This window comes from Egretta garzetta, unplaced genomic scaffold (assembly GCF_000687185.1).
Source record: "Egretta garzetta isolate BGI_Z169 unplaced genomic scaffold, ASM68718v1 scaffold516, whole genome shotgun sequence".
In the NCBI taxonomy this organism is placed as follows: Eukaryota; Metazoa; Chordata; class Aves; order Pelecaniformes; family Ardeidae; genus Egretta; species Egretta garzetta.
Genome location: NW_009259983.1, coordinates 744,554 through 769,101, shown reverse-complemented (window position 1 = coordinate 769,101; position 24,548 = coordinate 744,554). Strand labels below are relative to the sequence as shown.

Below are 24,548 nucleotides of genomic sequence, written 5' to 3'. Positions count from 1 at the left end.
ATTCACCGACACAACAACAACTTTGGAAGGGGAGCATGACACTTTGGAGAAGCAGGCACAGCTGCCAAGGCAGGGAGGGCTCCAGGAATTACATATGTAATTAACTTTGAGCACTCAACCATTGAGCAATAGGTCAGATGCTTCACTCCCTAAGAACTATTTCTTGAAGTCAAGAGAAGTGCTCAGGGCAAAGGAAGCAACATTAGCATACTCTTCTCCTGTTCTGCCAGCAGTAAGGCAGGAGAAGATTTGCACCAGGCTTGGACAGGGTCACTCACGTGCCCGTGGACAGCAGCAGGACTCAGGACAGCATGGGCAGCGGACATAACAGCAGCAGCTGTGTGGGCAGCACTGGCACCAGCAGATCCCCACCAGGAGGAAGAAGAGGAACGCCCCCAGGATCACAAGGCCCACGAAGACCCACTCTAGAAAACAAGGGGAGAAAGAGAGATACTTACAGGATTGCACATTGCTGTGGAAGGGAATGTCAGCATCATCCTCCCAGGGGAGAGCAGAGGGGCAAAATAGATATGTGAATAATAGAAGTGGACTTCCTGCTCGTCTAGGGCTACGTCCCCTGCTGTGTTGAAGCAGAAATGGCACAAGACAGTGAGAAATGGAGCAACAGAAATGTGGTCCCTTCCTGCGATGTCTCTGGCTGGCTGAGAGACAGAAGTTCTGGTTCCCCAGCACAGAAACCCTTTGCCCCACGGCAGACCTGTACGAGCGCCACAGGATGTTCCCCATTAGCATTTGGATCTCATGAAAGACTCATTCTTCCCAGCCATGTTCATGCCCTCCTTGTGTGTTTGTTCCCTACCCACATTCTAGTTTTAATGGGACAAACGATGGTGAAAAGCATGCTATAAATAGCCCAGTAAATGAGCCAGGCCTGCCCCTTCGCAACTAGGCCCACGCATGCAATTATTCTTTTGAATGTGCCGAACGAACATCCTATTCAGGCACTGCAGCCAGCCAGGAAACCTAACAACCACTTTTTTTTTCTTTTTTTCCCCCCGCTGAAGCCTCAGACGATGTCTGCCAGGCCTCGAAAGGGAACGGCTGAAAAACACCCTACAAGTGAAGGCATAGAAGAGCTGGTCCACAAAAAACAGGATGGGGTCTGAACGGGAAGGGGAGTGAGAAAAGGTTTCTCAAACTTTGCTGCTGGGAAATCTGCAATGGCAGCAGCAGTGGAGGGAGCAGGTGCCCGGTCTGTGCCGGGGCAGCTCCCAGCTCAGCATCTGGCCACCCTGTGCTTTGCAGGGGACTGCATGCACAGGGCTGCACTTACCACCACATGGCAATTCCCCAGATCAAGGGAATGGTCAGTGAACCCATCTGGACCAAGAAATTTCAAGACTTGAATGTACAGGAGGCCTGGAGTTGGTTTTATGTCAGAGAGATGCACCAACTTATCTAAAAGTCAAACCACAGGTGAGGGAAAATCTGTGGGAAAGACTCTAGGTGTACCTAGGTGGTTATTCAGCCACCTTGGAAAAATGTTAAGAAAGCAAAGAAAGAACTAGCAGTAGACCACTGTTTCCAGACAGAAGTCCAGCGTTGACTAAGGTGTCTCCTGGAGCATTATTATTTAAGATGAAGAAGTACTGATACAAGGATTGCAATGTGAGTACAGAATCACACTGGAAAAACAGTACGCCTCTCACCTGCATCACCAGGCTGAAAAGTCAAGGAAAAATGTTCGGCTTCGATCAAAACATAAGTTTTTTCCAGTTCTTAATAAAATGCAAAAATAAGAATAATTCATCCACAGCATTCTGTTTGAACAAAAGTAACATTCTTTGCTTTTTTTGAGTTTTCCCTAACTCTTCTACCAACAATTCCCCTTTTTTAATGTCATTTTTAATCTAGAACTTAAAATTTCCTTTAAAAAAACGTCAGCGAAAGATCTGGCATTTACAAATCAAAACACTTCACTTCAGAAGTGTCAAGTAAAATGTTTTATATTTTTTGAATATTTTACTTCTTTTTTGGCTGAAACAGATGAATTTCATTTAAATTTGCAGATAATTTTGGTCCTTGTGGAATAATTTTTTTTGGTGAAGTTACTATACGCTGAGAAAAATTCAGCTAATGAATAAGGAAATGGCTGGAGGGAAGCACTCATGAATGGAAAAGTAAGAGCTGAGAGAGGATTACTGATGCAGCTCCTCAAGTGCTGGTTCTAGGAACCATCTCATTTACAAATGACCTTTACACAGAAATTAAGAATGTGTTAATGTATCTTGAGGATAAGAGGTAGGGAAGTATTGTCACTAAAGATGAAGACTGGGATATGTTACAGAAAGAGCCAGTTGTCCTTGGGCCTACAATAAGAAACATGAAATGCGGCAATATGCTGAATTTCAAGGTATGCAGCAATACTTTCAAGGTCACACGTTCAAGGATTAAGAACAATTTCTGTTCTGAACAGGACTTCATTAGTTGAAAACAACTGAAAAACAAGAGAAATGATCCAGGATACTATTCCATCATAGGACAACTGTAACTACTTATGCAGTACAATCACAAAAATGGCAAATGTAATCCCACGCCTGGTAGAGGAGGAATTTCTAGTAGTGTTAAGGAAATATTGATGCCATCATACGAGGCCTCCATGTAACTTCATCTGAAGTTGCTGATGTTATACAGCTCTGGTCATCTTTGTACAAGAAAAGCTGAATTCGGGTCAGAACAGATGCAAAACAGGGATTTGAGGGGACGAAGGGACTCAATAGCCAGCCTTCCAGCAGGAGAGCTGAAGCTTGCTGTGCTAGTCTATTAAAAAGAAGGCTGAGAGCAGACGTAGCTGCTGCCTGTAAATATGCTAGGAGGATGAATGCTAGGAGGAAAAGCAGGTATTATAGTTAAAGGTCTTACATAAATGGGCATAAACAGGCTATGAGTAATGCAGATGGAAGCTAGAAGATGCACATCAAAGAAAGCCATCCAATGGGAGAGAGAAAGGCCAAACCCAGACTACTCTTAAGCTTGCTAAGTTTATGGAAAGGATGAAATTACATGGTGCTCGGGATAGCAAGCAAGATAGCGAGCCAGATTATCCTTTCCAGTCCTGTACTTCCTGATCTATGCCAATCCGAGCAGGGCAGCATCTCTGTGGCTTTTTCTTTTGCAATGTTCTCATCTTGATCTCTGTAACCTTCACTGATTCAGAGAAGGAGGTGAAATAGTATTGCATGACAGAAGCGGCCAGCCACAGCTATGCAATGAAGCTCAGGTGTCAGATCTCCAGAGCTATTAGTGAACAGTTCACAAAAACTCCGTAAAGGATAAAAGCCTGGCAGAGGAAAAAACCAAACAGCAAGTCCATTTTAAGTGTATTGTGGTCTTTCTGAAAACGCTCTAGGAGTATAAAAGGAGATCAGGTTAGTATGTATATTGCATATTGCAAGATACTCACTCAGCACCAGGAGTGGATGTTTGAAATCAGTGTCCCAGTCACAGGGACCTATGAATCACAAAGGATTTTACTTCACAGGAAGTTAGACCATTTGCTTCTCTGATGAGGTTAAGAAAACAGCAAAAGAGTCTGCTGGCTCCTCGTTTATGCACAAAACTGGGATTCAACGACTTTTACCTGCGATTCCCTAATCCTTCTTCCAGTATAACTGTTATCTTCTGTCACAGCCCTTCCAGATACAACTGTGTAACCCTGAGATTCAAACGACTACCAAGCTGAAATGCTATGTGTCCTCGCTGTCTGGAAACTACTGGCTTGTGCTTGCAGGAGCATCTGCTTTTGTTTATTCAGGCAACAGGCAGTGCTAACAGCTGAAATGTAGTTTGCCGCTGCCTTTTACATTTTCTTGTTTATACCCATGCAGTGAGGGTACCAGAAAGCTACCTGGCCAACACACAAGAATTTTATACCCATTCAATAAAATTGTAAATGGGGGGGGGCGGGAGGAAAAGCGTTAGGCAACAGAGAATCAACTTCTGTCAATGCTGAAAAGACCAAACCCTCTCCTGCCATGCTGAACTTCCAGGGAGCTCTGGGTTACACCAGAGGCGGGGGAGTGTCTGCCTTCTCTCCGTTTGCATCTCTGGGACAAACTTGAAAATAGCTTCACACATTTATGTGAAGTTGCGTTTTTGCACAAACGTGTGAAAGAAGCACTCCTTGGGCACTGTCAGGGGATGATCAGATGACTCAAGGGCTAAATGTTCTCACAGCTTTTCCCTTTCAAGGACAATCTGTTGTACAGTCTCTGTTTCCTCTGCAAGGAGTGCCAGAACCGGTAGCTCTCATTAGTTTGGCTAGTGAGGGATTTATCATGGGCAGAGAGCTTTCATGTCTGGTCCAACCACCTGGTGTTACCTAGATAATGCCCTGACCATTCAGCACAAGAAGGGCTGTGCCACCGATAGGTTGCTAACCAGTGCTCTATTTCTTGCACCTCCTGTGCTACCATCTGTGGTGATGGCTATAATGGTACCCACAGGATAGGGTTGGGGATGCGGAAGTTACTACTGCACAAGAGCAGCTGATGTACAAAGCCATACGGGCACACAAGGCTGCCGAGGTCTCGCAGGCTGGAGCGGTGTTACCTTCGTGCTAGCAGGGGGAAGAAAAGAGAGCTTGACATAAAACCTGCCCTGGCATTTCTGCTCTCACACTGATCCTGGCACGACATCAACCATCTCTATATGTTGGCTCCCACCATGGCCATTCCTCCCCCAAGTCCCAGCATCAGCTCTCTCAGATCTCAACCCAACACACTTTCCCAGTAAGCAAGAAGTTTTTCCCTTTTTATCCCCAGATAAAACACACGTAAAAGTGAAACGTACTGGTGTACACATAAAGATGCTGTAGAAGGATAAACAGACAAGATGACAGAGGACTGGGTGGTTGAAGGGTGAAATGACTGAATACCTGGCATAATCTCCACAGCAAAACTGGGCAAGAGATCAGCAAGCAGCCCTGTCCTGCCTAGAAGAGACAGAAGGAGGAGAACAAGGAGAGAGGTTACTGCAAGAAAAACACACTCCCCAGCCCCTGCCTTAGCCTCCAGTCCCCTTCCTCATCAGCCCACTTGCACTCTGTTAAGTGAACTCCTATCAACCATAGATGTCATCCTGCTTGATGCCTGGTGTCTGCCTCTGCACTTCTGCCATTTCTGTGTCCTTGCATTTTATCTTTATCAGCAGAGCTGGGGGGAAAGAATCTGGAACAGAGCTTCTTCGATCTAGGCACAAAATGACAAGAAGAGGGAGGTCCCCTTAGCGTGTTTACACGGTGCCATCTTTCTGGAGTTATGCTCTACACATGCAAAAAGCTCCTGGAAATGCATGACAGCCTTCAAACAGAAGGATTTAATTTACTTTAGAAATGTACTGATTTAGTTTGAATGGATGTGAAACATCTTTAACCCAAGGCCCTTGACAAGTCAGCCGCATGCATCCAACACCCGTGGGTGGTGCTCTCCATGTGGGGCTCTGCAACTGCAGAGACAGCTCCAGGAGAGAAGTCTTGAAGTGAGTACGTGCTACTTATTTCAAGATGCACGAGCAACTTGGTGAGATTGTGTGATATAAGGCCAACTCTCAAGTGAAGCAAACCAACCAGGGAAGGATTTGTGTGGAAATTTGTGGAATCGCTTTGCAAAAGGAAAAGGGAAAAAAAAAAAAAGGCAAGTCAACTTCTAATTTATAACTGAATATGAACAAAATCCAAGCCCAAAGGCAGCTTGATCCCTATCTGTTTTGGCACTGAATGTCTGGGATATTTCTAATACACAGCAAACATGCTGCACGGTGTTCAGCTATAATTTACACACACCTGTGCATTGGCAGTACAGCCTTATGTGCAGCTGTGCTGTGAACTCTTTTACACACCACCAGGATCATGCTAGGTTTTTTAAAGACATGCATAAGGTAGGAGAGCTGCACTCTGAAGAGAGACATACATTGTAGATGTAACATAGCAGAAGCAGCTAAGGTTAAGCCAGTGCAAAAGTGGTAGAAAGCTACCTTTAACCTCCCCACATGCCCTTCAGGTCCTGCACTAAGCAGCACACAGAGACAATGATGAACTGGATCCCAAGTTCCTTGGCCTCTAGTCTGTCCTTGAAGCATGTTATAATCAAATTCCCACTGTCCGTTTTTTCTCAGTGCTTCAGCAGAAGTTCTGTAGAGATCGAAAATCCACAAGGATGCCTGCTGGAGCCATAATAAACATACTCTGAATGCAGGCAGTACTTCGCAATGAATTGCAACTCATCAAAGCTGTCTAGTATTCACAGTAACGCCATCATGATGAGGTGCTCCTGAAGCCTTAGCAAAAGATACAATGCTGATCCTTCAGATAATTTACTACTTTGAAGGAGGACTCTTGGCATCAGTCTACTGCAACATTTTCATCTACATAGACAAAGAGTTTCGTGACATTCTTTACAGTCTATTTTCTGGAGGGATCAAGTGTCCAAACTGCTCACAGCTAGCTTGTTATGGGAAAGTGCTCATGTATGCTTTCTGCTCACAAGATACAGGCACGTATACAACATATGTGTGGCTTAAGTTTTGGGTGCCAACAAGTGGGCTCCAAACAGATGTAACAAATGTATGCCTTGTGTCGCAGTATGCTAGATTTACATTATGTTCCACATGGGTATTAAATATATTCTTTATTTTCCCAGCACGGACAAAAAAATATGCAATTCTTCCATAGGTCTGTATGTGTGTGCATGTGAACAATGTACATGTGAACCACATGCACGCAGAACATACAGGCAAACACGGGCATGCAGTTTGCCTCCCATGCGTTTTTACCTCTGCATGAGCTCATGTGCAGCCCTGGTCTGAGAGCAGACGCCCATTGACAAATAGCTGGAAGTATACACCTAATTTAGGGCTGGGATTTATGGCACCAGAGGTAAGGAAGTGACACCTATAAAGAGCAGAAGCTCCATCTCACAAGTCTAAATAGGTGCCTAGTTTATTTAGAACCTATCCGAAGAGCCTTGATCCCTGCTAGGGCTGGGTCTTATGGTGCCTCCTCATCCCCAGGGGGAACCACATGTTCAAGGGGGAAGAAGCATCCCTCAAAAATAACAGTGCTTGAGAACTTGGTAACTCGTTACAGTGACAGCCGAAGTTGTTCCTCTGTGCTACTTATGAGCAGTCAGGTGCTTCCTTGCTTGTGCAGCCTCATTCAGCTCCAATGAGTATCTGCTTGGGGAATTTGCTCCCCCTGCCCTGCCAGTGGGGTTCACACAGCCCTGGGGGCCCCAGAGCCAGTTGGCAGGGGATGCACAAAGCCCACGAGGGCCCAAAGCAGCAGCGAACCCCACCAGGGCTCAGCCTGAACTCTGCCGCCTTGAATAGCCCAGCTGACAGCCAGCAAGCACAAAGCCCGCCTCTGGCCTGCCGTGCCCCCATCAGCTTCTAAGGCACCCCAGATCTCCCCCCTCCCTGTCCTGGGCCAAATTAATTCACTGATAACCCTTCCCCCCACTGTGTGCTTCCCCCTTCGAGGGTGAAGCCTCGCGGTTGCCATGGTGACGGGAGGCTCCCGGCCACTGCCCCGGCCCAGGCAGGGGCATGTCCCAAAGCCAGGCAGTAGCTGGCAAAGGGGAGGCTGGGCCAGCACGGTGTCCAAAGCCAGGGCAGAGGGTTTCAGCGAGCAAGGCCTCCTTCTGGACCTGCGGCTGAAACACTAGCCAGGAGGAGGCCTTGGCAATCATGGCCACCAACCTCCTGGCTCTCTGTGCCCAGGCGGCTCCTTCTGTGGACATTAAGCTCACCTCACTTCTCTCCTCTCCTTTTTTTTTTTTTTTTTTTTTAAGGAAACTTGCAGGTGAAGGGCTGGGGCTACAAAGGAATTGGTGGGAAAAAAAGAATTTAGTCAATCGTCCGGGCAAGAGACCATCTGGCCGCACCACCTCTGCGCTGCCCGCCTGAGAAAGAGGACCGCAGGCACTCCGAGACATGGCTGGGCGCAGCCGCCCAGTCACAGCTCTGCCCCCCTGCAAGGGCCACGTGTCCTCTGTGCGAGCTCTCACCACCGAGCCGCAGCAGACACCCCCGGAGAAAAAAGGGAATAGATGATGGCCTCATTTACCAGGGCTGTCCCGGGGTGCTGTGGGAGCTAGGAGCTCGTCCTTGTTCCAGCACAGATCTGGGACACGCTCCTGTCTCTATTCCCACTGCGCTGCCGCAGGGCTTTACTCACCCACAGCAGCCTCTCACCGGGCACCCTGCGCACCCTGGGCCCCAGCCAGCCTCAAAGTGCAAGGGAGCCTGCAAGCCCCCCAGCCTGCACCAGCAGAGCGCAGACGGAGAGGGCAGGGAGGAGGAATGGGAGAAGGAAAAGCTGAGGGGGTGCAGAGTGGGTCCAGAAGGTGCAGAGACACAGAAGAAGCGAGCGAGGACAGGAGTTAATAGGCAGGAGGAGGGTGGGTGACAGCGGGAGAGCAAACAGCAGCAGATCAGGGAGGACCTGGAGTCAGGCAGACTATTAGCAGAGTCTGCAGAGAAGAGACACAAAAATAATTAGGGTAAGTGGTGCAGCTGAAAAGAAATTATGACATGAATAAAGCAGGTGCAGTGAGGAACATGGCAACTGGGTAAATACAGGAACATGGTAAATACTGGCAATTGCATAAATGTGATAAATATTGGGTAAATATGGGAATAACTGTTGAATTGGTTTCCCTGTTGGGGGCTGCCTCTGCAGCCCTACCTGCAGCAGTGGGACCGCGGGAGGCAGCAGCTACAAGAGGGAACTATTTCTTCCTCCGTGGTGGAAAAATTTGCCAAGCCACGCCACAGCAAGAGGCCCCTGGCACAGGACACTGGCCTGAGAGGAGACTGGAAAGGACAGGAGGGGAAGCGTGGCCCTTTTAAATCAGATACTCTTCCACAGAAGCTGCTGTGAGATTTACTGGGAGAGTATGGCTCTGCAGTAAGTTCCTCCGTGCTCCTTCTGCTCGGTGTAAACTTTATCCTTTCTTCCCGTCCTTCTCTTCAATTGGAGGGAGAAACGGCAGCAGCCCTTCTTGGAGATCAAAGTTTTAGCAGGCAACAAAGACCTCCAAGGAGGCTGTTGCCATGGCTCCCTTAGTAACGGAGGTCTTTTAATCACGCCAGTCTCCTTTGTGAGCAGCGTGTGGCTGTCGCTGGCAAATAAGGAGGAAGAGAGGGGTAAAAAAACCTTGGCAACAAGTAGCACTTCTAAATGGCGTGAAATAAATAACTAGGTGCAGCCCCAGCTAGGACAAGGGGGATTGGACCCAGAATACAAAGGTGGCAGCATAGTGGTCCAGGGCAGGGCAGCAGCACCTAATGAAGACAGGACGAGCACTTTGGGGATGGGAGGACACCAGCGGCCTTCCTGGCATCAATGCCTTTCTTGGATTTTTAAGTGGAGGGCTCCCATGCCGATCACTTCCTCCGCCTGCTGGCACTACCTGCCTTTGGTCATGAAGGCTCAGCTCAAGGTCGGAGAGCCCTCACCATGAAGTTGCTCACAGACACCTCCCTGGGTGAGATCTGGCCCTCTCATCCCCAACACATGGCCAATAGCACTGACATCTCTGCCAACCGCTGTGACCAAGTACTGGCTCGATGCTACTGGCAGCTGTTCAGTGAAACAGAGTGAAATCCTAAAACCATCGTCTTGTAAGGGAAAATTTTGCCAAGAACTTTTCTGTCCCTGAAACCACATCAACTTGTATAATACAGTCTCTTCTGGCACACAAGAGACTCCAAACCTGGCTATATTTATACCAGCTATTGAGTCACTTTGCTGAGTAAGAACTGTCTTCTTAGCATTGCACACCATACACACACGTCCCAGTAGAGATTTATCCTCTCTGAAAGCCAACGCATGTCTCCATTAGTACATTAATTACTGTGCAATATGCTGTGTGTATGCGTATCTACATTCTTTCCTACCTATGGGTGTCAGACTTGATAAATTTGTGGTTTAGCCTGTATCAGTATTGGCTGGTAATACAAATTACCAAAGATGTCAGTTTACCAATGTTAAGTGCTAGCTGACTTCAGAAAATAACAAAAAATTCAAGTGCTAATTGTTGCTATTTAAAGCATAACAATGGCAGAAGCTGACACTTCTAAAAGATTAATTATAAAATATTATTTCACTAATATATCATTTATGTAGTATTAGCTGCCAAATTGGATGGAAAAAAAGCAGGCAATAGCTGTCTAGCAAAGCACATGGATAACTAACCAAAGTATAAAACCAACAACTGGGATTAGCTGATCACTTTCCTGCCTCTTCCAGGAACTTGACATGTCCTTGGGAATGAAGCCACTGTGTCGTGAAGCATGTCTAAGCTATGTAAAACCTCGTAATGCAAACATTGCCGAGCTTGCACAGACCTACGCATTTCAGGGTAGCCAGCTGTGCCTAGCTCCACCTACAGCCATTGCTCTATAGCTGTGCCAGCTTCAGAAGGGAGCAGTATAGCTGCTTTCACAGGACCCTGCACCTGACTAATAAATTCCAGCTCCTGAAAGGCTTCCTGGGTTATATGTAATCTCATGCAATTAAGCTAGACTGCCTTCTGATGCAAGCTGGGTAACATGAAGCTAGGATGAGGTATCCGCTGACACTGCCCTATGCTTCTGATGCAGAGGTTACTCCAGACACCCTGCATCCACTGCACTGATACGCTTGCAGTTCCCTTCAACAACAGCTGCAATGAATGACTTTACTGGAGCCCACTGACATTCTCATATAAAAAGCAGTGCACAGGTGCTACTGGTAACAATCTGATTAATAGCACTGCCCGTGTTTCAAGAAGCAGGACACTCAGCTGCTACCTACTAAGATAGAAACATTGACTTTTTTGAATTTAGGATTCAACCTTTTTGATCCACTCACATTAGTTCTAAAAAATAAGAATGTATGAAGTTGCAAATGGATTTACTATCCAAGCTGTAATGTCAGGAAAGGGTTCTACATTTCTACTAAAACACAGGAGTGCAGAGAGTATCACTTGACTCCACTTGTGGAATTGCTAAGCTCTGTTCTAGGCTGGTCCTGCTGCAGCAGAAGCAGAGTTCATACAGTTTCCAGCAAGCTAGACCCCCCCCTTGGAGATTCAAAATGCCACCAAAACCCACTACTTTTTAATTTAAATTCTTCCCTTACTCTAAAGGAGGTGTATGACCAGCCAATCTCCTTGTTTCCGAGGCACAGAGGTTACTCTCTCTCTTCCCTGGCCTTGATTCTGTTAGAGAGGGTTAAAGACCCTGACTAAGCAAAACCTACTGAATAGTTCTTTTCAGCAAAGCGCATAAGCACATGCTTAACATCAGGTATGCTTTACAAATCCTATCAGCTTTCTTGAGTGCAAATGGATATAAATAAATGCTTATATGCTTTTCTGAAATAGGCCTGAAATGAAGACAGCCTAAAGGATTCTCTGATGCTACCTAGAGTTCTCCACAGTCTCTTTGTGTGTCAACATGACACATACAGGTGACAAACTCAACATGCAATCCCAGCATGACCCAAGGCTGACCAGCTACTTAGACATCATTGGAAGTCTCTGTGATTGCTTCCCTAAGAAAAAAGGAATGCTGTAATTTGCTCAGGTTTTGGATTTTGCTCCAAGTTGTGATAAAGCAGCATTTGACCAATTTTTAATGGTGCAATTCACTGTATAAAATCAGGATCCTCCACTTTTAGCTAAGCAAATTTCCATTAATTTATTGATGCTGTTAGATACCTACCATTTTTGCCTCTCAGACCTTTCCAGGTTTCTGTGATACTAAACTGCCCTGTCCAGCAGTATCTTTTTTCTAACCTCAACACACCTTTCATCTTGGCATTAATATGAAACCACTACAAGCGGTATTTTCCTAATTACTTTTCTGTTCTGATTCTTCTGTCTTCCCCCACTGATAACATGAGTGGGTAGAACCTCTGCTCTATTCCAAACTCTAATCTCTGCTTAAATCACGCAGCAGCCCCAAAACAAGCAAAGTAAATTATATTTGAAAGACCACTGTCAGCAGGGAGCAAACAGCAATGTGCTATGGGCATCGTAGTGTCTTTCGCAGACACTATCCCTCTGCTGCTCCGACCACTCTAACAGAGAATCTGGGTTCCACCCAAAGAGCAGCAAACAGCAAAGCAGCAAACAAAACCCTTTTACCACATGTCCCCTAGGGTTGTGGAATCGCTCCGATCTACATCTGTAGGCACTGTCTCCCTGCAAGTCACTAATACGTAGCAGAGCAGTGGGATGGAATAAAAAAAGTCCCAGAAGATGCCAGAATATTAAGAAATGGCATTTTCGCCACTGGCTGCTTCCTTCTTTAGCCATCCATGGAGAGAGGTAAAGGAAAAGAAAAGAAAAATACCAGCAAAGGCAGAAGGGAAATAACAAGGTGGGAAGGGGAAGGAAGGAAGGAAAATGGGTAGGTAACCTGGAATTGCTCCGAAAGCTGTAATGTTGCCTCCGTACACACCACCCAGGAAAAGAAATACACACAAGCTGTGCCAAACAGCATGAGGCAGAACAAAGTATGCCCACGACAAGTATGCTTTCATGCTGCTGCCAAACTTAGCAGAGTGCTGCACAAAGTGCAAGGTCAGACCCACAGGCTGTAGTGAACAGAAAAGCAGATACAGTCAGGGTAACGTGGCCTGAGCTTACGCATTTCCTTCCAACATAACCACAATGAACCGGGGCCAGGCACATCATCAAGCCAGCCTCAGAGGTGGGGATTTCTTTGTTTTCCCCCCACATAGTCTTCTTTAAACACTGAAAAACAGATTCTTCCTGTTACCATGGCACTGTTTCATCACTTGTGTCTGAGCACAGTTGTAGACACAGATAAGACACCAAATCCTGGACAGGAAGGTGAAGAAGGGACAAAATGCAGCAGCCCATCACCACGCAGCCACAGACAGCTCTTCTGGAGAGGCTACGTAACAGCTAAAGCTGCCACCCGGCAGAGGTAACCTCCCCTGAACTAACACAGGTCAGTCTTGGGCCTGTTATTAACTAGCATTTGATACACAGTCACAGCGTGGATTTAGATAGGGGTACCAACACTGTTTTCTGAGGGACCCATTCTCCAATTGTCCATTGCTTGATTGACATCTGAAGGAGTAAGGGGAGGTGATGGCACTTTTATAGTCACTCACCCAAGCCATTCAATCTGGTTTACTTTGTGATGACAACTACAGCTCCCAATAGAAATGCCAATTAAACTCTTAGCCATGAGAGCAAGGGCACTTGATGGGCGTATTCTATCATATTCTACATATCACCTACACACTAGAGTCCCAAGCTTCCTTCACATAATGTACAGAATCTGTACACCCACAACCATGCAAGTGTGCTGACCAAACACTGGTGTTTCAGCAGGTCTTAACTCATCTTACTCTCCTGGGGCAGTCTAGGGGTGAAGCACTACAGCTGGCTCAAGGCAGGGTCAACAAATGCCCCTGAAGACCCATTCCACTCCGCTTTTCTCCCCTAGCTGGGATGGGTGCTTTTTTGACCTTCAGAGTGAGCTGGATTGTGGAAGCCATCACTGAAAGCTAACCCTGCAAATTGGAAAGAAACTGATCCTGCTCACCACACTGGTCAAGGGAGCTTAAAAGAAACACAGAGCCAAGCGTGCGTATCACAGGGAGGACAGGTCCTTTTACTGGCAGCAACAGCTTAGACCTGATTAGGGTGATTGTGAAACTGCACCTCTAACTGGACAAGTATAATTAGACAGACAGAAAAATCTCCCAAATTGACACACTCAAGCAGAAATACACAGTCCTTCTTGAAATCCTCACAGGTCATAAGAGTGGGACGAAGGGAACGTTAGAAGACTGCAAAAAGCATGTGATTTGATGTCTTCTGGGTGTCTATTTTTAAAAGATTCTGTCTCAAGTGTTCACTTTGATGCAAGTTTATTGTTTTATGCCTTTAAGACAAGCGTTCTGACTTTCCACAGCCCTGCATTTTCTGTAGTCATTTACACCTGTATAACGTGTGAGTAGTGTGGGTGTAAACATTACTATTCTGGTTTGATAGCATTTGCCACCCACTTTGCCTAGGTGTGAATGACTGCACAAGGTGCAAGGCAATGGTGAAGGTACTGCAGGGACTGTTTTACATAGAACTTACACCCATAGTAATATGGTGCACAGATATGTAAAGAGAGCAAGAGAGCAGAAGGAAAGATACATCAGCTATCTGCCGAAAAAGCAATCTGGCAAGAGGGCTTACCAAGCACAAGCAACTCCACCGATTCTTCATTCTTGCCCTCCACATCATCTGGTGTGATAATAAGGCAGTAATAGAGCCCACTGTCTCCCCACATCAACTTCCCAATTTGAAGGTCTGCATCTGAAAAGCAAAAAAGAAAATTCAGGCTTCCCCTCCAACACCTACAGGAAGAGTGATGTGATGGAAAGCATTGGGTCTGTCTCAGTGTCTCAAAACCACCCTGTTTCCATATTAAAAAAAGGGGTTAACCTTATCCAGAATATCACAGTATTTGGGGAAAAAACAACAGGATGAAGACACCGTGGCTGTAAGTGGGAAGCCAGGTAATGCTGCAGAGGCAGCTCACTCTATAAGTTCTGAGAACAGAAGGAGTAACTAATGTCACACTCTGTCCTTCCTATCACCTAAGGCCTGGGGTCCCAACAGTATTCATGCCCTTGCAAGAGAGGCTTAGACAGCATCTCCTCTACAGCACTTCAGCCATCCCCTGAAGAGGTTACAAGGAGACAAAGGAAAACATTCTCCCCCAGGGTGAGCACATGCTGTCCACACCAAGGAGCCTCCACTTCTGGATAGGCGGTCTCCTGAGTCAAGCAGAAGCCTTGTACTTTTGAGGGACAAGGTTTCTCACACAGCCTTCCAGACCAAATATTTAAGGACCCTGCCACCCCCCATCTCTACCCAACCTGACTTCACCCCATGGAAAGCTCTTCCTTTCACACTGCCCAAGGCATGACAGAGTAACTTGGTGAAGTCCAGAGCTGAGCAAACATGAGGTATCGGATAATTTTGGTTTTTTTGGAACTGGGAAAAAAAATCGGTGGAGTTTGCAAGGAAGAAAAACCTAGCCCGCAGAAATTGAATTCATACCTCTTTTGCTGGCACCCCTTTGTTAAGGAAAATCTATATACAGAGCAGTATGCAGAAGCCAGGAATAAAAACCTTCCACTTCATCAACGGGAAAAGAATACTGCATCAGGGTTGGAGACCTACATGGAGTCGGATGAAGGGAAGCGCCAAAGGAAATGACCTTTGGGTCTAGGCTTGGTTGCTTGAATCCTAAATGTCTGACATACAACAGCTCCCTTCCAGCAGCTTTTTGTAAGGGAGTTAACTGAACAATTACTGCCAGCCTCCAGTATCCCAAATTGCTAAGGGCCACCAAGCATCACTGGGGTAGGAGAGTTACCGTGGACAATGCTGACATCTCTTTCCTTATAGAAGTCCCCTATAGTGACAGCAGATCCTTGTTTGGAAGCCACAACACGGACTGTCCTCCTGCTGTCCACGCAGTCCAGGTAGGGATCCCAGTCCAAGTTCCTCTTGCTCATTGTTTGTAAACCGGAAGTCGCCATACCCAAAGCTTCTCCCATCCGGTCCTGGCAGTAAGATTTAAACCTCCACTGTACCACAGCTGGTTGGGTGGAAGAAGTAGAGAAATGGCAGCGAAGCAGAGCAGGCTGAAACAACATGGCCACCTTCTTCTTCTCAGGCACGGTGACCTGCAACCCTTCCACCTCAGCTGAAAAACAAAAACATGAGTGTCATATGCCTTGGCATTGCTTGAAGACGGAGCTACTGCATTTTACCATTGCATCATTCTCCCCATGTACATAAAATTAAAATGTCCATCTGTTTCAGGTGCTAGGCTGCAATACTCCTCACTGTATGCAAGCACGGATGCTGGCAGCAGAAGTTAAGTTTGCTTTTTTCACAGCCCACAGCCACAAGGAAAAATACAGCACGATGGGCCTGAAGGCTCAAATGTAGTAACTTATGCTCTGTAGAGTCCCTAACACAGCGGTGTGACAATTCAGGGCTTCTGTGGCAGGTTCACAGCTAAGTAAGAGGTATTTTAGGGATGGCTGTACTCCACTTCTACAGCAGGTCAGCCAAGGGGCCAGATCCTGATTTTATAACAATCCCAATGCAGAACGAGTCACCCCCCTTCCAATTTCAGTGGCATCACACCTCCTCTTTGAAAGCCAGGCAAGCACACAGTGCCTGGCTCAGCCCATTGTGCATTGGTGCCCAGTTAGTGCTGCTTGCTCTGCCAAACTCTAGAGATGCATGAGGGAGTGGATCCAAATCGCACAGCTCCTGCCAGGGCTGGCATGTAGCACGGAGAGAAATTGCTCCATGTGGGAGGTGCGGAGAAAAATGGCCCAAACACTCAAGTTTTTCACATTCCCAATGAGGAGATGGATCTCAATACGTAATGTTTATCTACCAGCTGACAGGAGAGCTGCAGCCTGGAGCTGATATATTAAGGCCTCAGAGAAGACGCACAGGACTGCTGCCACATCCTTGTGTAGTTTAGGGAGAAGCCGAGAGTCAGTGAGCAATGCCGGCAGAGAGCCCTCAGGAGTGAGGTACTCCATCTACCCGCAGGGGAATGGCCGAAACCTCCCACACATGCCCTTCATTGCTTCCCTTCTTGCACCACAGGTAGCAAGGACTCAGAGCATTTACACAACACTGGAAACACACACAAACACTTTCCCAAGCAGGGATGTGCCAGCCTGTGGAGGCACAGAAACAGCACAGGGGCAGGAGGACATCTAAGAAAGAGGATGTTTGTAACCAGGGTCACTCTCTGCAGCTGAGGGGCAACAGGGCCCGATGGTGGCGGTTCGTATGAAAAACGGGAACCAGCCTCAGTATGGCAAACATTAATGATGGCAGCTCCCTACACCCAGTTACCATACATCCCAGGGCAGTGCAGAGTAAAAAAGACGATGTGACTTCTCTTATTCAAGAGAATAAAGCAGAAGAGGATGTTTACACAACATCAGGAGGGGCTGACTGACTTGGGGGAAGCTTAAGGAGGAATGAAAAAGACTGATGACAAAGAAAGGCTTCCTGATGTCAGGAAGCAGTAGGAGAGAAGGGCTAATGCAAACCGACAACGTAAGGATAAAGTATCAGTGTAAGTATAGGAAGCAGAAGGATAAGCAGGACAACAATCATGGAAGAAGGAAGCTGACATTCAGCTGGAAGAAGCTGAAGAAGGTGTCTCAGCCTAGGTCAAAATAATTTTATGGGGCTGGAGCCAGGTTGCAGGAGATTAAGGAATGATGTAGAGATGAGAGGAAACGGAGTCAGCAAAAATAAACCACCCACTCCAGAAACTAGAAAAGAAAAGAAGGATGGAAGCTGGCAAAAGAAAGTGAAATGACAGGAGATATCTTTAGGATGGGGAAAAAAAAGGCATAGACTAAAGCACTGGAGCTTAAAGCAGACAGAGAGCAATAAATGCATCAACAGTATGACAACAGCAGGCATGAAGGGAGAGGGTCAAGCTGGAGATAGCAGCAGACCTGAAAAGCAAAAGCAAGCAAAGATCTCATAATGAGAAGCCAGAACCAAAGGCAAGTGGAGAGGTTGAACCAACACTGAATATCCATTTCAACAAGTTATCAGCATCCAAACTATAAATCACAATGAAGTCTGTAAACACCAGTCAGGGGATAAAAACACAGCATGGACAGAACCTAGGGGAACGCATATTTCAGGCAGGCAAGATGGTCACCGATACTAACAGAGAGTTACTGATCGAGGTGGGATTTGACCCTGGGGACTACAATGTGAAGGCTTGCAGTGCATGAGGGTGCTATGGCATTTGCACAGGAATGCTATACTATGCGTGCAATGAATGCTTGACATTATGTATATTGTACTCCTGCCATGTGGAAGTTGCAGAGGAGATGTCATTAATTTTGCCAGAAGTGCCTAGACCCAAATCCAAACACTGAAATGTGGGTGTTCTCCAGAGTACCACGGAACACAGCTGAGGTCCCAACAAAATGCTCCCACAGGAGAGGCAGGGCCAACAGGCAGCTCCTCCACTTTCCCAAGGCGTAGGCAGAGAGATAACTCAAGAAGTGGCAGCTGGGATGTTTCTGCCAGGCCTCCTGTTCCCAGGGACAAGAGGGGCCATGTGGCACTAAGAAAACATCACCACTTGCATCTTAAAGTGAACCAAGCAGTGATGTTGTCTTATTCTCTCCTCTCCAGAGACCTGTGCTTCCTCAGTTGCATCTGAATGCAAGAGACACAACAAACACCTTGAAAAATGAATTGGTCCAGGTCAAACCTGTATCCGGCAACCCTGTGCCTGACCCCACGCAGTCTGTGGCCAAAGCCAGCATGTGACACGGGTTGGTCAAGTGACTCATCATGTTACTTCAGCTTCAGGGATAAAACAGTGACACATTGAATATTTAAATCTTTCCCTTGTGAACGAAGTACACTGCTTAGTAAACAGTGCTTTCAGCTAACCATGCACCATAGCCCCCCTTCCCTGTTAATGAGATTAATGAGTTTGGCAAGCCAGGGACTGCTTTAATAAATGATTAGCTGAGCTTTAGCAAATTCTCATCTGACTAACTTACCCCAACCCACCCCCATGTGAATGTCTATATCAAGAAAAGCAAAGCAAAGCAAAGCAAAGCAAAGCAGCTTTTGGGAAAACACAGGAATTCTTTTTCTACCCAAAAGCATTTGGGAGATGTGCAGTAAATTATCGGGCATCTTCTATATTGTATCCCAAGCTCTTTGGTAACTTTTAAAGTATTCTTTTCCGATCCTTTCCATAAGTAGCATTTAAGAGCAACACAGTGCATCAGATTGAGAGACTGGAGCAGTGGAAACTCTAGATCTATTTAAGTCAAATTACATATAATTATATATGGCTGAACTGGGAAACGATACACCTGTTATTTCCTCTGCCAAAAAAAAAGATCAGAATCAATTCATGTAATACGTCACTGCCGTAACGGCGTCCATCAAAAAGGCCAACAGGATGTTCGATTGCCTGAAGACAAGATGGTGGCTTTACACCTGTCAGTTATGTCCATGCATGCAGATTACAGAGGTCTGCCTAGGACTTCCTCAACTTCAAGAAGAAACTGCTGACCTCAAAAATCTTCATGACACGAGCCAAGATAAGAAAAGCCTCAGATATATCACAGGACAGAACTCTGGGCTGTTTATACAGCAGAGCAAAAAAGACTGAAAGATATGAAAAACGATGACAAGCTTATTGACAGCACCATGGTAGCTCTTTGTCTAGTTTAATATAAGTAGGACTAAAAAGAAACTGAATTGTGCTCTGCTATGTTTTGACTAATGCAGACAGAGCAAGATTAGCCCTTATTTCAAAATCATCATGGAAATGTAATTCTTGCGCTCCAGAGAAGCAACCTGTTCATTGTGAATTTCACAATGTTTGAACTTTCACAAGAAAAATCTAGCTCGTGGGAGTCTCATGACTATGTGACAATTTTGCTTTCCTTCTTTCTTGTTCTCCTAAAACCCCAGAAAAAGGTCTGCAAATATTAATAAAGTGCATCTTAAAAACACAGATGCCCTTACTCTCAGAAAATAAAACGAATCCAGGGTTTAGTGTGTCTGTGCATGTGTATATATACACTCCCAGAGAAAGAGCTTAGAAATAATCACACTTCAGAAATATAATTGTATGGGTTTTGTCTGTTTCTCATTGGCAATGTGCATTTGTCTCCCTACTGTGATTCTTTTCCTGAACTATCCTCAGATTATGCATTCAAACTATGCAATCAGCATTACACACAAGCCATCACTAATACATTTTAGTGGTGATTAAAGAAAATTCGAGGAAGTGATTATAGAGGGGGATATTTGTAAGGGCGCATTTGAGCCTTGTGAGCCTGGTCTTCGTAAGCACCTTCCATGAGTAAAAGAGAGAAGGCAACTCAGAGGCAACAGCTTAGGCTCTTGTTTTTCAGTTGCCCTCCAGAGGACCTGATGCCTCCCTGAGGCTAGTCGAATCTCAGGAAGATTTATCTTCATTACACAGCCTCAAGTTAGCCTTTATGAATAGAATCATAGAATCACAGAATGCTTTGGTTTGGAAGGGACCTTAAAGATCATCTCATTAGAATAAAGTTGATCTGAAGCACTAATCCTTGTAAATAATAGCAAAGCCAAATACTGTAGTTCAGTGTAACAGGTCTCAGACTGCATCCTTCTAGTGCATAAAGTAAGATTTGAGTCCAAGAGGAGGCAGCAGACATTATTCTTCAGGTCAGCGTGCGTCTCCCTATCTGTGCATGCATCACATCTCTTTCTTAATTGGCTCACACTACCACTTGCCTGAGGCAGTACAGTTGATGCTATGAAACTACAAAAATTACATCCCTCGATTTTATGCACCTTTATTGATACGAGTGGCAGCTGTGCACACAGGAGAATGGAAGTCCCCAGGTCTTGAACTAGGCACCTCAGGAAAACTACTCCGAGGCTATACCTAAGGGCTTTGGCAGAAAAGCATATGTTCATCGGTAAGAGACAGTGCTCTTAGGGTACTTACATCCCTTCCCCAAACAAAATAAACTGTTGGGAAAAAGGATGCTATATATCTCTCTTTTGTGCCTTGCCTACTATGCATCAATTAAAAGTGTTCTTCTCCCCCACTGCTGAATACAGGCAGACCATCCACACTTTCAAATGTGGATCAAGCCTGAATCAGGAAGTGCAAGATCTGGGCTTTGAGACTGAAAAGTCAGAGATGATAAACAGATGTCTAAACAGGTAAATGGAGAGCCAATGGGATCACTGAGATTGTGTTGCACGAATTCTTGCCTACTCATGCCGGACTAAATCCAATCCATGCAATTAACCAGCAAAACCCATCACCATCAGATTGTGTCAAGTGGCTTATGGGAAATGAATCATATGTCTTGGTCTAGCTCCAATCAGACTTGTATTCTTAGCTCCATGGCCACTAATTGTCAACTTTTTTAGCCAGCAAGAAACCAATGCCTAAATAGGTCAGCTGCAGCTGAGGTGAAAGCACGGTACTGCTTTTTACAGCTCCGTAGCAAAACTGAGAATTTCAGCTCCCTAACTGCTTAACCTGGAAAGGGGCAAAACCAAAGCAATTGGAGAAAAGCATGGCCTTGCGTACCCAGCACTCATAGCACAGAACTGCAGTACAAACCCACTCCATGTCGGATGCAGCCCAGACTCTGCAAACTGGCTGCAGCAGACATTGGACTACTCCTTGCTCTTTCCCATTCTCTGTGATGTTGTCCCCCGGGTGCCCCATGCTCCTGACTTTTCTAGGGAAGTACACAGCCCTGAAATGGCACGGACTGTGTAATGGCTTTCACAAGAGCTCAGGACATTGCATGGGCTTTTCTAGGTATCGGTCTCTCTTCACCAGCTTCCCTGTGCTCATTACACTCTCTTACAACCTGCCCCTTTCACACATCCACAAAAGTTACCCTGGATGTTTTCAGGTGAATTATCTCAGCTTGGGCCACCAGATCAAATCCAACCTGTCTTATTACTGTCTGAAAGCTGTTACAATTGTCAGATGGCTCGTGGTTTACAGTCTTGGTTCAGCATCCCAGAAATTATTCCCAGAACTATCACTCAGCAATTGGTCACCACCAGAAGCCTGAGAACAAAGGAAAATAAATGGGAAGAGTCTCTCCAAGCTTTATAAAACCGTCATAACACCTGTCCTCAGGATAGCATTGGGATTTCCACTGGTGCCAGTCCCACTCAAGGTGATCTCACGGGAATAAAAAGTAAGAATAATGTGAGATTTCTTCCCAGTTACACTACGTTTATGCTGTGTGCAGCCAGTCAAGGGAAGTCAGACGAATACTTTAAATCAAGGCAGATAAAACAGTCCATCCATTTCCCTGCCTTCCCAAAGAAGTCTGCTCAGTTGGCCAGGAAACAGCAAAGCACAACTGTGCTCCAGCATGCCCCCTATGCCTGCTCTCCTAAATCGTGGCTGGGAAAGCAGAGGTAGTAAATCTACCCATCTTTGTACTATACCATTGCATTCCAGTGGCTCTTCTGCATAGGGAAAGTAAACAAGTACTGAGTGCTAAATTATTGGTGAAAAATTACTTAACTGGGAGAAAAGGTCACATTTTAATGTGGACAGCCTTCTAACTGTAATCTTTCCAAGCTTAGCCTGAGTTGTGAGGTGGAAAAATATTTGCTCTGCTTGTTCTGTAGGTAAAACTGGAGTTCAGACTCCAGTGCAACACTTCTCTCTAGTTCTAAATGCATTAGGAATTACAGCATTAGTAAGAATAATGGTAAACACAAGGAGAGATTCGTTCCAGAATCAAGCTGCACTTGGTAGTTTACAAAAACCAGCTTTACACGTGGGTTTAAGGCTACTTGAAAAAAATTTACCTTTTTTTCTATAATGAGAAGAACGCAGTCCCACACATATCCTAACCTGTGTCACTTCACAGGAAGGAATAAAGGATGACCTGCTCTTCATTCTTTTGCTGTTGTTACTGAAACACTAGCTTTAGGCACGTGGGAGACAAGGGCAGGAAGAAGAGATGCCAAACCAAATCCACTGTACCTCATGCAGGATTTCTTGAAATTGCAGCAAGAAGTCACAATGCACAAACCCAAACAAAAGATAAATGCAAGAGCCAAAAATTGAAGACAAACAAAGGACAGAGAGGAATTATTGCTGGGAGGAAAGGAACTGTGAGTGCTGATTAGAAATTTCTCAGCCTACCTCGAGGAGGGAGGAGGGGAAAGAAGGGGGCGAGAGCCTCTCTCTTTCTTGCTCCCTTTTGTCTCCCTGCTTCCTCCCCATCTTGCACTCTGCCTCTTACCCTGGCCCCTCCACCTCCCAACCCCCACTTCTCTTTCCCAGAGTGGAGTGTACCACTCTGGCTGGATTAGGGCTCCTTACCTCGATGCAGACCTTTCATTCCTTTGCACAGCCACGGGGGAGAGGAAAATCTTTGAATCCATGTTTGCTAGCCTCTCTCCCTTTTCTGTGCACACACGCTCACTCGCACACACACACACCTTTGCTTATTTGCTTTCTCTCAGCCATGAAAAGGGACAGCAGCGCCTGCTCTATCGCTGGGCAGCAGCAGCCAGGACGCTGGAGGGGAGCAAGCTGACACCGGCTGCCTCCATCTCTCAGCACACAGCTATGGCTAACCTGTTGCCTGCCGGAAGCCTTTGCCTGCCGGCGTTCGACAACACCAGAGGCAGGCAGTCCTGTCTCAAAAGCCCAGAACTAGAGGAGACTGGAAGGTCTTCCTGCTGCAGCAGTACCTCTCTCTCTGCATAGACCTTGCATGTTCCAAACGGCGGTCACTGCCAGTAATCATGAACTACCTTTAATGGAGGAAGAAAGGTGTCAACAGCCCAGCCTTTTAGCTTGATGTAAAAGTCCTGATCTAGACAGACATGTCCTGATAATGAAGCTCTTTTTAAAGAGGAAGGAATGTAATGTCATGTTTATCTACACCCTGTACTCCTTTACCCTGGATGCTATTTATCAGCATCAGCTATGGCTAGCAGGAAAGGAGTGGTAGTTGTGGATGTGCTGGCACTCCAGACCAACTCAGTGAAGCGGGATACGTTCAGAAGCAGCCAAATGGCAGGGGAGGGAGGCAGGGAGAGAGGCAAGGAGCATGAGCTGGAAGCTGCCGAAGCCCCAGATGAGGCCGTGAAACCCTGGAAGGGAGCAGTAGGCAGGCACCGGTGTTGAAGATGACTCAGAGTGAAAAAGCAAGGAAAGAGGTGGGTGGGTGGTGGGAGAGAGGTGTTATGACTAAAAGCCGAATTTGCTGCTTGTGAATCCTAAATCTGAATAGGAAGAGGGAAGAGCCTGAGGTCTTTTTGTGGGATACATTGGTGGCAGTGGGAAATATATGCCACTTAATCCAAGCATGTCTATTTCTTCTTTTGGCCTGTAACCAGCCTGCCTGGCTAAGTCAGCCTGCTGCAGGTTTTTTTGCTAAAGCCTCCTGCGCCTGGCTGCTGCACCGGCTCAGAGGAGGCAGATCCTGCCACTGACCTGACAGGGTTCCTCTTTCTCCCCGATTCCCGGCTGCCCTGCCGCTCTCCTTCTGCTGTAACCCCTACCCTCTCCTTTACCTCGCTGTCCAGCCCTCGGACCCAGCCCCTTTTCAGCTTGTTCCCCCTGCTCTCTCCTCATCACCAAGCCCTCTTTGCTCCTCTCTGCTGCTCCCTTCCCCCTTCCTTAGCGAGGGCTTGCCCGACCTCTCTGGGAGCCGGTCGGGCAAGAGGTGGCTGGCGAGCTGCGCTGGGGGAGGCAGTGCCGTCCTGTGCTCACAAAGGCCTGGGCACAGCTGCACCATCACCGGGAAGGCCGGATCCTGCCCCCCCGAAAGCGGGGGCAGAGGCAGGGCAGCCCCCTCCTCTCACACCTCTGTTAGATAGCGTGTGCGGCCAGGACACCGGGAAAGGAGAAGTTCCTGCAATTGTTCCCGGCCCGGCGTGGGCGGGCGGGGGGGAGCCGAGGGT

At 46.5% G+C, this 24,548-nt stretch overlaps 1 protein-coding gene across 1 annotated transcript in view; it reads right to left on the bottom strand.

Moving 5' to 3' along the window:
• Positions 1-16,615, bottom strand: part of ILDR2 (immunoglobulin like domain containing receptor 2) — a 28,752-nt gene extending 12,137 nt beyond the window's left edge. Inside the window, exons 1-4 of the mRNA XM_035895979.1 lie at positions 16,465-16,615; positions 15,424-15,756; positions 14,235-14,354; positions 279-425 (exon numbers count right to left, since the gene is read on the bottom strand). Of these exons, the coding sequence (XP_035751872.1) occupies positions 279-425; positions 14,235-14,354; positions 15,424-15,756; positions 16,465-16,615 (751 nt within the window). The remainder of the gene's footprint in view (positions 1-278; positions 426-14,234; positions 14,355-15,423; positions 15,757-16,464) is intronic.
• Between the last annotated feature and the right edge of the window lie 7,933 nt (positions 16,616-24,548).